Consider the following 15,386-nt stretch of genomic DNA (forward strand, 5'->3'; position numbering starts at 1 on the left):
AGCCAACACCTATGATGTAGCTTTTATTATGCACCCTGGTTTTAGGGAAATCCCACTCACTCTTTGCTCCATTTATTTTAATGGGACCACTCATCCTATAAACAGCAATTCACTGGCCCCAGGAAAAACTTCCAGTATGAACCCTGTTCCAATCCACACATTTAACACTGAAATATATTTTTTAAAAAATGAAATTACATGGACAGATAGAATGTTTTGAAAGGGTGTCTAATTCAAAGTCATGAATATTATTCCCGTTCTAAAACTATTTTGCATTGACTGAAGTTAAGCCCCTTATGAATCTGGGTTAAGTTCACCAACTGCCTGGAGGGGAAAAAATGTCCCATTTACAAACATTAAGCCTCTATTAAAGGGACAAGACATTTTTCTCCAGGCCCATTAGCAGTGATAAATCTGGCTACGATACATGTCTTTTGATGAGGGTGTTTGTACTGTGTTAAAAGACAATTTCCCCTTTTAACACTTCACTAGAAGTAAAGTGTTGTTGGGTCTTGGCTCACAGGGTTGGGGTTTTTTTTTCCTTTTTCTTTTTGGTGCCTGTAGGTTGGGAAGTTCCTGGAGATTTGAGGCTTGAGCCTAAGATGGGCAGAGTCTAGCTCAGTGGGGATCGGATGCCTATCCTCTGCAAAACACTCATAATTCTGGAAGAACGCCAGCCCTCCCACCTGGAGGTTAGCAACCCTAGGTGTAGGCCAATAAGGTCACTGCCAATTTCTGGCGGGAAATCTGAGCTGGGGCACAACATCACCAGAGGAGTTGCAGCAGCACTGCGAAGTAACTACTCTTTCACAGACGAGTTTTTAGGAAAGACAGAACAGCCCCTGACTTTAGAGAGGGCTTGTTTCTGAGCACAGCCCTGCCCTAGTTGAGCCCTATGTTCGCTGGAAGAAAAATTGTCTCGGAGTCACTGTTTAGTTTTTGCTTATGAACGTTTTTCTTCCTGCAAGCCCTCACTTACCTTTTCCTACTCCGACCATTGTTTATGAAGCAGGCGCCCTCTCGTGGTTGGAGTCGTTCGCAGCCGGCTTATCCGCCGCGTGAGAGTTGAAAGCGGGATGGGAAGAAAAGTTTGGGAAAGTTGGAAGTTGCTTTAAGGTTTTGCCTGCTGGCTTTTTCTCGCTGTGTGTACAACTGACACGATGACATCCACAGCAGCGCCCGCCTTCCTGTGCTTGTTCAAATAGCATTCCCTAAATCTATCGCCATCCAAAAGCCAAGATCCACACCCCATCACCACCCCCCTTTTCCAGGAAAAAGAAATACTTTCCCACCTCCTTCCTTCTAAACGCCGAAGGGGGGGGGGAGCCCAACTCCTGGGCAGCGCAGAAAGTTACCGCTTTGAAGATTCCCTTTTGCTCCCAAAGCATGGCGGAGGCTCGGGATCAGAGCCGGGATCCCGGGGATCACCCTTGCGGGGCCCTTTAAGCCCCCTTTCTCGGGCTAGCAAGGGCTGCAAGCTATCAATTCTTCGCTTTTTGCACTTGTCAGATGCGGACGCGACTGCCCGATATTGAGGCCGGCCGGGATCGAGACACCCAAGGCAAGATCGGGCGGAGAGTTACCTCCAAGCCTGCCGGCAAGGCGGGTCCCCCGGGAGGAACAGGATGCAGCCCCACCTGGCGCTGATGTGCTTTGTAATCGGGGGGGTTCTGCCGGCGTCGGCTCGCCCAGAGCCCAGGAGGCGGCAGCAGACGGACCCAGGGCGGTGTGAGCTGCCCCGATCGGTGAGCAGGGTGAGGGAGGGAGCAGCCGCGCCGCAGGGGGGGGGGGAGGGGGGGGACACGACGGTATTCAGCGGAGGCAGCGCTGCTTTCAAAAAAAGAGGGCGATCGTTTTGGCGTTGTCTTGCTCATCAAATGACTGGGGTGAGCCCCCGGACGGTCCATCATTGGGAATTGCCAGCGTCCTGGAATGCTGAAGAGGACAGGGACCCTGCCATCCCCACCTGCCCCATCACTAAGAGAGAAATCAGTTGATGCAGTCACAGTTGTCACGGAGGGACCCTGAGTATTCTGGCGTCTCCGAACTGACCACCCCTACTAGAAACATCGTGTTTATCCTCCTGCCAGGAACGGGGAGGGGGGGAGAGAATGAGTTCTACCAACTGAACGACGACGTTTGAGTCCAGTGGCACCTTTAAGACCAACAAAATTTTATTTTGGGTATAAGCTTTTGTGTGCATGCACACTTCTTCAGTGGAAGTCGTAAAGGTGTCACTGGACTCAAACTTTGTTCAGCTGCTTCAAACCAATACGGCTACCCACCTGAAGTTCTACCAGTTGTGTGTGAAAGGGAACCACATTCTTTATAGTATTACTGTGCATCCTCCAACCTGAAGTACATTATTGGTGCTTTAAACAGTGATTAAGTAAGAATGCTACTATGTGTCTCTCCTTGGGTACCACTTAGGGGCATGTGGGAGCCCACCTTGCAACTTTTGTGTGGATATGCCCTTTGCAATTCTGTTGTGGGAGGTGAAGGAGATGTTTTTAAAACAATCACATAACGTTAAATTATTATGTTTCAGTATGTGGTTCAAAGGTATGGATCACTTTGGTGAAATCTGTTAAATAATCCTTTATCTCTTCTGTTTTTGTTAGATTTTCACCACTTCCACAGAAATAATTTCTTAGTCTTTCAACATATCCTACTGCTACTAGCCATTTCTACTTGTGCCTGATGAAGGGAGCTTTGACTCTCAAAAGCTTATACCCTGAGGTGTCTCTGAGGTGCTCCTGAACTCAAACCTAATAGTTTTACTGCAGACCAACACAGCTACACTCTGAAAACATCCTACTAGTAATTTGTGTGACTCTTGTAAATGCACCCCCCTTTTTGCTGGAGATGCATTTATTACTAGTAAGAACCACAGCCTAGTAATTAATTAATTAATTGGGACTGTGGGAGCAATCCTAGGAAGCTCTGCTCAAAAGTAAGTTGCTTGTTATTCAGTGGGGCTTACATTTAGGGAAATATCTTTAGGGTTACAGCCTATGTCAAATTATTCACCTTCAGTGATTATAAGGGATTGTACGTGTTAACGGTAAACCATGGTTCATGGCCATAATCCACAGAAAATTTATTTTAATGGTGTTTGTGTGAAGAACTACCTGGGAGATTGGGCCATGCATGTCTACGTAACTATTATACTGTTTTATGATAAATATGCATAGATAATTCCAAAGAAATCACCCAGTTGCACTCCTGAAGGCACAAAAGGATGATCAGACCATAGTAAGGGGTACTGTGGACTGTATTGCTGTGCATAATGTGTACTATTTGTTGCTGTATGTATTATACTACTATGTAATTTCTGCATCGTTTAACATTTTATGCTGTGTTATATTTCAGCTTTGTTTCAGATTTCTACAATCCTAATTTGATTGCATTGCTTACTGAATGTCCCATCATGGTGACTGTACTGATTTACACTGTATAATCTTGTTTTGAATCTCAGTGAGAAAGGTAGTCTATAAATAATGTAAATAAATAACCATCAGTAACACTGAACATTCACCCTATCTTCCATTTCCCCCCCTAGAATGACTGTGAATGCAGAAACCATTTATCCAGGCAGATTGGGGCTGTGCTTAATAGAGTTACTCCAACATAGATGAAATTATGGTTTCAGATTGGCTGCACACATATTGGCCACATATGTACACACATACAATGTCCACAGGCCCAGCCATTGGAAATTGCCATCTCAGTCCTATAAATGCTGATGTTGATTTCAGTGGAACTTGCTTTCATGTCAGTGTAGTTAAGGTGTAGACCAAAGACTAAAAGCATTTTACAGTCTTACACTGGAGTAAGTTGTTTCAGGAGGACAGCCATACTATGCATGATTGCATCACTCATCATACATAAAGCTTGGCTGGCATTGAACTCACTTGTCTCACTGCAATTTTAACAGACTTGCTTCTTCTCTTTTCCTAGCAAAGATATCTGAACTCTTTCCTCTGGACCATCCGGAAGGACCCTCCTGCCTATCTGTTTGGAACCATTCATGTGCCTTACACACGTGTATGGGACTTCATCCCTGAGAATTCTAAGGCTGCTTTCCTGGCTAGTACCAATGTATACTTTGAGCTGGACCTCACTGATCCCTACACAATCTCAGGCCTGGCTAGTTGTCAGCTGCTACCCCATGGGGAGAATTTACAAGATGTGCTCCCCCAGGATCTTTACCACCGCCTTAAACGTCACCTTGAGTATGTTAAGTTGATGCTGCCTCACTGGATGACCCCTGACCAACGGGGAAAAGGTCTCTATGCTGATTACCTCTTCAATGCCATAGCTGGAAACTGGGAACGTAAAAGACCCGTCTGGGTAATGCTGATGGTCAACTCCCTGACAGAGACAGATATTCGCTCCCGGGGAGTACCAGTATTAGACCTCTATTTGGCCCAAGAGGCTGAGAAACTAAAGAAAAAGACAGGAGCTGTGGAGAGGGTGGAAGAGCAATGTCATCCATTAAATGGGCTGAACTTCTCCCAGGTAAGGAGGAGTGGACCCCACCCCACATCTTTTTTAAGCATTCCAGTCATAAGAGTCTCAAGATTGTATAAATTAATGTGTGTAGGGCACTTGTGCTTTGAAAACTGTTGGTTAACAGTGTTAATGGGATTATAGCAAGGTAATTCTTTCCTTAGACTGTGTTACAGTCACAGTTGCATCTCAGACAATGTTTCATCTTCAAGGAAATAGTTTGAACATTGCAGAGATGTTATGAAAGAGACAGTGAATGTACAGTGAGTGGTATATTGGTCCATAATGTGCACATATAACAGTTCATACCACCCTGTTGCATGTACTGTTTTTTGAAGAAGCAATGTCCATGAAGTGGTATCTCAATCTCTCTTTCACATACCAGACACAAGAATATACAATATTTGAAATTTATAATGGTGTCAGCTAGGTCTCTCTTGTCAATGTATACAAATTGCTGAATATTAGAACTTCTGTTATATCTGTCATCTACCAATTGACACCCATTGTAAGTGTTTAATGTGAAAGGATATCTCTGAACATGAATCTAACAGCATTTTATATATGTGCTCTTATCTGCATATTTTTTCTTTGATATTGTTCCTGGTCTACTCAGTCCAAGAAACAGTTTGGTTTCTGGCCTCTCGTGCAAGGCATAGCAATCTTTTCTTTGAGGGTTGTAGGATCAGTAAATTTCCTGAAATCTTCTCATTGCCTGTACTGAAGTAGTGAGGAAAGGAAATGTTTCTCTTTTTATGTATCAGACACAAATAAGTGGTTTTTAGTGTGTTGCTTGTTGAAGGAGGTAGCTTTGAACTTCCTTGAAAATTGCTACTTTCTGTAAAAAAAATCCTCTACTGAAAATGCAATGGGTACTTACTCCCTCCTTTGTTAATTTATGTGTTTGTAGCCAGACAGCAGCCCACAATGTTTGTTTGAGGGATTCACAAGGTTTGTGGTCACGCCTTAACTCTATTTTCTGTAAAATTGTTTACTTTGAATATTAGGGCTAAAAGTGCATATGAGTTGTTCTGGTTAATTAAAGGAAAAAAGCCTCCTTAAAGCATGTAGTTTAAAATCGGAGCTGTCCCTCGTTCAAGCAAAAGGTTGCAATGCTTGACAGTACTGCTGTAAACAATCTGTGTATATCTCTTGTATTAGGTAATGGGCTTCAGATGCTTTTCTGAAGAGTAAATTGTCTGTGCTATTTGGAACTGTTTTTCATTAACAATCTTTAAAATATCACCTGTGAAAAAATGTAATTAGTTGATAGTGCTGCCAAAAATAGATAGCTGAAGTGGAATACAATGGGGAAAACATACTAGAAGGCACAAGACTTACTGGGGCTGTGTATCCTGTTTTAGGTTTCCTTGGTTATTTTTAAAAATGCTTTTATGGTCCCAGTAAAAATGAACACATCCCTGTGTAAAACGATTACCCAACCAATGGAAGGAGGTTAGGTTCCTATGTCTTTACTGTGAATGAATTCATTTTAGTAAATATCAATGTTATCTCATGCAGGTCTACTCAGAAGCCTCCTCAGGTCTTATTCTATGAGGACTACTCTCAAGATTGCACTGTTAATGCACTGTTCAAAATTGCTATTATTCCTATAAATATCAACTAATTAAGTATTTGTATGGTTCAATCCTAAACTTGCTGCATTTGCAAACATATTCCAGGGGACATGTTTACTAATCTGTTGCCTCACTTTATGAAATATTATATTAATCTGATATTGCAGGTAGATATGTTGATACAAATGTTTGTGAGGTGATTCTACATGGTTGGTAATGTTTCCTTCATTGTAATTGCTTTTTTTCACTTAAAGGACTGCACAATTGCAGTATGAGTGATATTTTGGACATTATAAGAAAATTCTAATGGAGCTGAATAATGACTTTTGAAATATATACTGACCATAGTTCCAACATTTAAAATCCACAGGTAAATCCATTTATTGCACCAAATGAATCACTAAATATTTTCCATGCCACAAATGTAATTAGAGGAGGGTTTACAAATTTACTGATCTGCAGATAGAGCAAGATATGTATTATGCAACTTCAAAAAGTCAGTTTGTACTTTTCTATTGGAAGAAAAAGTTTTGTTAGGTCAAATAGTACTAAAATAAAACCTGCAAAAGCTCTTAATTACAAAATTGTGCCTTTTTAATCTAAATTGTGTTGTATATTGTGTGTGTGATTACAGATAATATTTTTAATAATCTTGGGTTGGAAACTGTTGTTTCTTTATTCCTGATTTTAGTGCCAAAACTATCACTCTTTTCTTATGTTTAACATTTGTTATGCATAATGAAGAAAAAAATTATAATGATGGTATCCTTTGGTGCTACAATAATAATTTGTTAACATATTGGGTGTATCCAGGGGTCGTTTCGTAGAAAAAGAGCTAGGGGAACTCATTAGCATAACTCATTTGCATATGCCACACACCCTGACATCACTGAAGTGTGTCATAAGGCCACACCCCCTGACATCACCGGAAGTGTGTCATAAGGCCACACCCCCTGACATCACCGGAAGTGTGTCATAAGGCCACACCCACCACTCAGTCTTAGTCTTAAAGGTTAGTCTTAAAGGTGCTATTTGTTAGTCTTAAAGGTGCTATTTGAACTCTTGGACTATTTTGCAGCAACTAACACAGCTAATTCCTCTGAATCTAAACCCACCACTCAGGCTCCACCCCCAAAATCTCCAAGGTATTGCCAACTCAGAGCTGGTGAGCCTATCTGATGGCACATGTGGGGAGAAACAAGCAAACCACCCATGTCAGCTAAAAAGGATAGAAGTTCAACACAATTTTATCTATTTTCAGTAACTGGTTTGTTGAGAGAAAAGCAACAACAAGCACATCAGTGAAGACCTAGTACCAGAGTGCCAAAAAGGAAAGCAGTTTGGTAATAGATGAAGTACAAAATATGTAGCTATTCACATTCCAGTTACCAGGAGTGTTCCCTCTAAGCTGAGTTAGTGTGAGCTAGCTCACAGCTTTTAAGCCTCTGGCTCACATATTTTTCTCTTCACTCAGGAAGGAGGGCTCCAGAGGCAAACTAACTAATGCAGTAGCCAAATCACTCACTCACAGCTTTAATGCCAGTGGCTCACAAAGTAGAAATTTTGCTCACAAGACGCAGATGACCACATTGTTACGGAAAATACACAGAAAATCCAGGCATTTATACTTTGTTTTCACTCCCTCCCCCCAACAATTCTGGCAGCTGCCCTGGTTTCAGCTCTCGCCGAGCCCCCGTCGAGCTCGACGGTGGAGCTGCGAGGCTGGTGGGAGTGCGGAGAAGCCCTGCCAAGCCCCCCACCCCCAATGGTCCCAGCCGCCGCTGGCGGCGGCCATGCGGCTCCACTGCCGAGCCCCATCAAGGGCCCGGCGGTGGACCTGAAAGGCCGGCGGGAGGGCGAGGAAGCCCCGCCAAGGCCCTCCCTGGCCCCAGGCAGGCAGGGGTGGGGAGAGGCGGGGAGGAAGCAACTTACCCTCCTTCTTCTCCTGCCTACTCCTGGCTGAATGAGGGCTGGAAGCGGGGTGGCCAGAAGCACGGGGCAGGGCTTTGTCATGTGCCCCGCCCCCCGCACCTCACCCAGGGGAATGGTGATCCCTGGCGATCCCCCCCCTGAATCGACCTTTGGGTGTATCCTATAGATGTTCCATTGGTGGAAGGAGGTATTTCCTTCTGTGTCCTCCTTGGACCCCTCCCCAGGCATTTTCTGGGCCCATGCAGACTGAAAACAGTGCAGGACAGGTGACAGCAAGAAGGAGTAGAATCAGGCAAGACTGCCCTTCTTTCCATTTATATCTGCAGAATGTCCATCCATATGATACAACTATATGCTTTTAGGAAAACTGAATTGCCAATGACAGGGAGTTTTCAAATCTCTCTCTCAAATCAAAATTATGCACTGTTATGCTATTACTCTGGCATTGTACGGCATTACTCCAGGGATGATTTCTGGATTGCACCTGCTGGATGACCTTGGGCAAGCCATAGGTTTGATAAGAGCTGTCCTTGAAAAAGAACAGTTTCTGTCAGAGCTCTCTCAGCCCCACCTACCTCACAGGGTGTCTGTTGTGGGAAGGGGAAGGAAAAGGAGTTTGTAAGCTGCTCTGAGACTCCTTTAGGTAGTGAAATCCAATCTCCTCCTCCTCCTCCTCCTCCTCCTCCTCCTTCTGTATAACATACATTCATTCCAGTATGGCATGAGCTGAAACCCAACTCAGACCTTGCAAAATAAGTGGAAATGGTACAGCAGAGATGAACTGAGACTCAGACTTCAAAGGTAGTTCTAAGATCCTGACTAGCCAAGCATCATCTGCTAAGGCAACATGGAATACAAAAATATGCAGCTGGTTCTTTTCAGTTTGATTCTGAGCTGTATCAGTCAACTGGCAAATTGTTCAAAAGGAGCAATTTCTAATGTTATCATTCGAGCAATCCCATTGCTCAGTGTATTATGTCCTCAATAGAAAGGAGTGGATTATGATGAACTATATTTCCTTTCTTAATTCCAAATCTTGAATTTTCTCTTTAAGAAACCTGTAATTAGTGGTATTAACTATGGAGATTAGAAATTGGACAATTTGTATTCCATTTTAGGTCTAGGCTGCTGGAAACATCTGTGACCATTTATAACCCTAAATACATTATGGGCACCAGTAGAGTGCATTTTGGCATTACTTTAATTGCAATATATAATATGAAAAAATGGACACTAACACCTAAAAAGCATACTGCATTGAAAACTCCTAAAGCATTTGTATTCAGGGAGGGACTATATCCAATCTTTAAGTACGTATTAAGAAGAAATAACAGAATAAAGTTTGTGTCCAGTGACACCTTTAATACTAACCAAGTTTAATTCTGGGTATAAGCATTCAGGTGCATGCACACTTCTTCAGATACATTGAAACGGTTTTCCTCAAGCCTTACAATAATAATAATTATCATATAGCATTGTGTGTAGTATAGCCAGGAGATCCAAAGACTGTCTGGCAGCCTTAAGTTCTAACTCTTTTAGCGAGCTAAACTTATTGGGGAGGGGGGGCTGAGAGAGCTCTGAGAGCTGTGACTGACCCAAGGTGTGGAGGAGTGCGGAATCAAACCCGGTTCTCCAGATTAGAGTCCGGTGCTCTTAACCACTACAACATGCTGGCTCTCAGCCTTACATATATATCATAGAATCACAGAGTTGGAAGGGGCCATACAGGCCATCTAGTCCAACCCCCTGCTCAATGCAGGATCAGCCTAGAGCATCCCTGACAAGTGTTTTCCAGCCACTGCTTAAAGACTGCCGGTGAGGGGGAGCTCACCACCTCACTAGGCAGCTGATTCCACTGTTGAACAACTCTTACTGTAAAAGCAAGTTTTTCCTAATATCTAGCTGGTACCTTCCTGCCCTTAATTTAAACCCATTATTGTGAATCCTATTCTCTGCTGCCAACAGGAACATCTCCCTGCCCTCCTCTGACAGCCCTTCAAATACTTAAAGAGAGCAATCATGTCCCCCCCTCAACCTCCTCTTCTCCAGACTAAACATTCTCAAGTCCCTCAGTCTTTCCTCACAGGCCTTGGTCTCCAGGTTATAGAGTCATATCTTGACTCTAACTAGCCCTTCCTGGCAACTAACCCCCCACCCTGTCTCTTGCCTTACATATAGGTAGTTATAGTCAAGATACATAAGCAACTGGGTGATAAGCAATGTTCCCTCTAAGCTGTGGGGTCTTATGAGCAAAAACTCTTCTTTGCAAGCTACTGGCATTAAAGTAGTGAGCGAGCAATTTGGCTACTGCGTAAGTTAGTTTGCTCTGGAGCCGTCCTTCCTGAGCGAAGACAAAAATGTGTGAGCTGGAGGCTAAAAAACCGTGAGCTAGCTCATACTAACTCAGCTTAGAGGGAACATTGGATAAGTACAGTTGAAATTGGTTTAAAGCAGTTGGTAAGACTTGTGAATGGCAGCAAATTAGTATATAAATGTAAGAGTGAACAAACATCCAAGACCAACAAAGTTCAATTCTGGGTATAAGTGAGAACTGAGAGACTTAGCATGTATAGATGCACTTCAGATACATATCGGTAGAGGGGGGATAGTTGCCAGGAAGGGCTAATTAGAGTAAAGATACATAAGTACAGCTAAGATTTTATTATCTGTATGCTAATTTGCTGCTATTCACAAACTTAACTGTGTTATTTCAATCTTAAAGGCGCCACTGGACTCAAACTTTGTTTTACTGCTTCATACCAACGTGGCTACCCACCTGAATCTATGAAGTAGTTTGTTTCCCTTTCCCCTGCTTTCCATCGCGAAGCAGCTACATGCTGCTGAAAATGCAAACCACGTTAATATGGGTTATCCATTTATCTGATACTCATTTTCAGTGGTTTCTGGAAATGCTTGGAGTATAGTGTGGAGGAATTTATCTATGGCACACCTTTTTGAGAATCAATTACTCCTCATTGTGTGTATGTGAATTAATGGCCCCCAAAAGATTCTATCGTTAACAGCCTTGCTCAGGTCTTTAAGGACCATGGCTTCCTTGATTGACTTAACCTATCTCATGTTGGGTCTTCTACTTTTCCTGCAGCTTTAATCTTTTTCAAGCATTCTCATCTTTCCCAGTGACTTTTGTCTTCTCAGAATGCGATCAAAGTATAATAGCCTCAATTAGATCATTTAGCTTCTAGGGAGAGTTCAGGCTTAGGGTTGCCAGCCTCCAGGTTGGGCCTGGGGATCTCCCGCTTTTACAACTAATCTCCAGCTGCCAGAGATCAGCTCCCCTGGAGAAAATGGCTGCTTTAAGGGTGGACTCTATGGCATTGTACCATGCTGAGGCCCCTCCCCTCCCTAAACCCCACCCTCTCCTGGCTCCACCCCCCAAAGTCTCCAGGTATTTTCCAACCCAGACTTGGCAACCCTATTCAGGCTTGATGTGATGTAGATCCCACTTATTTGTGTTTTGGGCAGTCCACAGTTCCTATAAAACTCTTCTCCAACACCACGTTTCAAAAGAATCTACCTTTATCCTGTCAGCTTTCGTCATTGTCCAACTTTCATACCCACACACAGTAACAGGGAATATTATGGTATGAATTATATTGATCTTAGTCACCAGTGACATATCCATATACTTAAGAATTTTTTTCTAGTTCCTTTATGGCTGCCCTTTCCAGTGTCAGTCTCCTTTTGATTTCTTGGTTGCAGTCTCCTTTTGGTTGATGGTGGAACCAAGGAATAGAACATTTTGAACAACTTGAGTTTCTTCACCATCAACCTTAAAGCTGTATAATGCTTCAATATTTATTACTTTTGTCTTGATATTTGGCTGCAATCCTTCTTTGGCATTTTCTGCTTTAGTCATTTTAGTTTTCACTATTTTCTGCCAGTAATGTGGTGTCATTTGTGTATCTCAAATTGTTAATATTCCTTCCACCCATTTTCACTCCACCTTCGTCTAAATCTAATCCAGTTTTCCCTAGGATATGTTCTGAACACAGGGAGATTAAATACATCCTTGTCTGACACCTTTGCCAGTTGGAAAGCATGCTGTTTCTCCATATTCTGGAGAATATGAATAATATCCCTATTTATTAATGTAATCTGTACCTCTAAGGTAAATTGTATTGGATCATCTTCCTGTTGTGTATGTTTATTTATCTAATCCTGAATCTGGTATCTGTAAAGATGTGCTCTTTGCAGCTCCTATTCATTTCAATGGGGCTTCTAGTACTGAACTGGATTTACTCCCACAACATTTTGAATGGGATGTTTAGATCCTTCTAGTGTGACAGGTTTTCTCTGTCTCCTCTGTCATACATATGTGGAAGGCCAAACCATTTTGTATCTTCTTTTCCTGGAGACTGCATTCTTCATTTCTATAAACTGTATTCATCTACAAAGAACCTCCATGCATTTAACAGCCTATGCTCAAACATGCATGGGCTCTTATATGCATTATATCTGTTTACTAGTATGCCAAAGCATGCATTTGGAGCCTACCTGTGATGCCCCATTTGACTAGTTCATTCAACAGGCTAACATGGCTATTGTTGCGGAATGCTTCTTTATACAATTTTACATCCTTCTCATATGCAGAACAGGTCACCTTAACCTTTAAAGTTCTGGCTGGTTACCAGATGTAGAACCTAGCAAATGTGTTTAAAATGTCTTCTCTCCTCCTTTCTCTTGCTTTTTTTAATTTGTTCCCTGTTTTCACTTCGCTGTTCTTTCATCTGCCATCACCAGTTCTTTGTATGCATACTTAATCCGCCTGCAGTTGGAGGCTAAGCCTTTTAGCCTCTCGCTATATTTTTCAAAAGTTGCCTTGCTGAGGACTTGATATTAGCATCTTGATTTTTAAATCTGCCCATTGAATCTCTCTCCATAGGGAATAAGGGTTCTTTTCCTTCTATGGGAAGTAATTCTGATTGACTGAATGAGAGTGAAATAAAGGGTCCTACCCTGATCTCTCTCTCTCTCTCTCTCTCTCTAATTTAGTCATGAATTTGATTACATTATGTCAACTCATAATGGAGTAAATGTCAGCAAAATATCAAAGTCAAATTGATTAGACCAAGAGCAACCCTAGAGAAACAGTCTCCGTACTGTGCCACCCCAGACTGCACTGAGCCACTCTCCCCTTCTTCCTCTCTTTTCTTGTGTATAGACTAATAAACATTGTTGTCCTAGTTTTTGCTTATTTCCCTCAGCATCAAGTGACAGAAGTGACTTTGTTAATCAAGTCAGTCTTCGTTTCCCAGCTCCTGCTGGTCTATCAGATCCTGAGGCATGGCAGCTCTGATTACTCTATTGATAGAATTACAGAGACTACAAGTGCTGCTTAATGAAAGGCTGATGGGTGGCCCATCATGTTTGGTCCCTGACAGATATCTGCACTCTCTAAGCTGATCTCTGCATAGCAGAACAGCAGGAAACATTAATATACACACAGGGCCATATTTTGGTAAGCCCTTTGGCTTCCTTTCCTTTCCTTGCCTTTCCCTTTCCCTTTCAGAAGAGTTTAGCAAGGAGGGGGAAAGTTACATTAGATCTTTAGCTGGTGAAAAGTGACTGTTGAGTGAAACTGAGGCTGCAATATTAAGCACACTTATTTGGAAGGAACTGGTGAGCTTCATTCCAATTAATTAAAATGCCTAGGTGTGCAGTGAAAGTCCATTTACAATGACCAGAGATTTGATGTGCAATTCGTATACCATTAAACTCCATCCAAGTAAACTAAACTCCATCCAAGTAAAGATTTTATTTCAATTCTTTCCCTCTAATATGCTCTTTTAGTTTCTTGAGGCAAAATGGCTAATTTAAGAGTTATTCTGCAATAAACATTATTATTAAACATTATTAAATGAATTATTTAAAAAGGCATTTTAAATTATTGCTATATTTTGATACAGCCAATATTAAGCAATTTATAATCATATTGCTTTTAAGAGTACTATTTAGCATATGCATAAGCTAGTCCTATTTAGCAGATCTACAAATACTCAGTTTTGGCTGAACTGTAACTCTTATACCTTAATGTTTCATATTTTAAAGGGAGAAGAAACCTCCCATTATAATTTTGGTGGAAATCATTTATATATTTTTGCTAGAGTTTGATGGGTGTATCCAGTGATTGGAAGATTCAAGTGTTTCACCCAATAATAGTGGTTTAAGTTGAGCATACCATGCCATCATAAACACATGTAAGTCTAATATCTTCATTGCTGTGTCCATCAGACAAACTATAAATGCCCCAAGTACTATTTTTGTAATTTGTAGGGCAGATGTATTTATCCAACATTATTAATCATATATGAGTAAAACATTTATATGTCTGTCTTCAAATTAGAGACAAGACTAATAAATTAACATTATGAATTCTTTAGACTGTAGGAACATTACTTTCAAACCATCTCCATTGGAACTCGCTACTGTAATGATACTTTGAGAAGTATCGCATGTTTGAAGTCCCTGCTCCCCAATTCCTCCTGAAGGGTTGCTGTCTTTAGCTGCCAGTAGCCCCTGCAAAACTGGCTGATACCCAGAATTAAACTTTGTTGATCTTAAAGGAGCTACTGGACTCAAACTTTGTTTTGGTGTCATACGGGTCATTCAACTTGGCTTGCTTCAGGGCCTTTTCAACTTCCCAGTCTTCTGAGGAGGAGGAGGAGATGGAGATTGGATTTATACCCCACCCTTCACTACCTGAAGGAGTCTCAGAGCAGCTTACAATTCTTTTCTTGTCCTCTCCCCACAACAGACACCCTGTGAGGTAGGTGGGGCTGAGAGACTCTCCTGAGAACTGCCCTTGAGAGAACAGCTCTGAAAGAATTTATGACTGACCCAAGGTCACACCAGCAGCTGCATATGGAGGAGTGGGGAAATCAAACCCAGTTCTCCCAGATTAGAGTCCGCACACTTAACCACCACTTAAACCACAAAGTTCTATTTTGGATTATTCATTCACTAGTAAGGAAAGCCCGTCGTGGCGGTAGACGACGGGCCCTAGATAGGAAGGAAGGGCGAGTGGAAGGGAGGAATGGAGAAGAGGAGGTAGAGAGAGACAGAGTTAGATAGGGGGGAAAGAGAGAAAAGGGGGGGAGACAGAGTGGGGTTAATGGTAGTAATTTGGAAAGAAAGGAAGGGAGAAAGCTAGGAAGGAAGGAAGGAAGGAAGGAAGGAAGGAAGGAAGGAAGGAAGGAAGGAAGGAAGGTAGATGGGTAGAAAGACAGAGATTGAAAGAGAGTGAATGGGAGAAGGGTAGTTGAGAAGGAAGAAGGGCAGAGAAACAGAGGGGGGAAACAGAGTGGGTGAGAGAGAGAATGTTGGGAGGGGAGAGAGAGAAAAAGG

The 15,386-nt window shown here is 42.2% G+C and overlaps 1 protein-coding gene across 1 annotated transcript in view; it reads left to right on the plus strand.

Moving 5' to 3' along the window:
- The first annotated feature begins 1,394 nt into the window (after positions 1–1,394).
- The window catches only part of LOC107120433 (metalloprotease TIKI2-like), a 525,698-nt gene continuing 511,706 nt past the window's right edge, over positions 1,395–15,386 (plus strand). The window contains 2 exon segments of the mRNA XM_015423132.1: positions 1,395–1,745; positions 3,961–4,521. Coding sequence (XP_015278618.1) covers positions 1,626–1,745; positions 3,961–4,521 — 681 coding nt within the window. The 5' untranslated portion in view covers positions 1,395–1,625.

Source organism: Gekko japonicus, unplaced genomic scaffold, assembly GCF_001447785.1.
Source record: "Gekko japonicus isolate JY-2015 unplaced genomic scaffold, Gekko_japonicus_V1.1 scaffold460, whole genome shotgun sequence".
Taxonomy (NCBI): Eukaryota; Metazoa; Chordata; class Lepidosauria; order Squamata; family Gekkonidae; genus Gekko; species Gekko japonicus.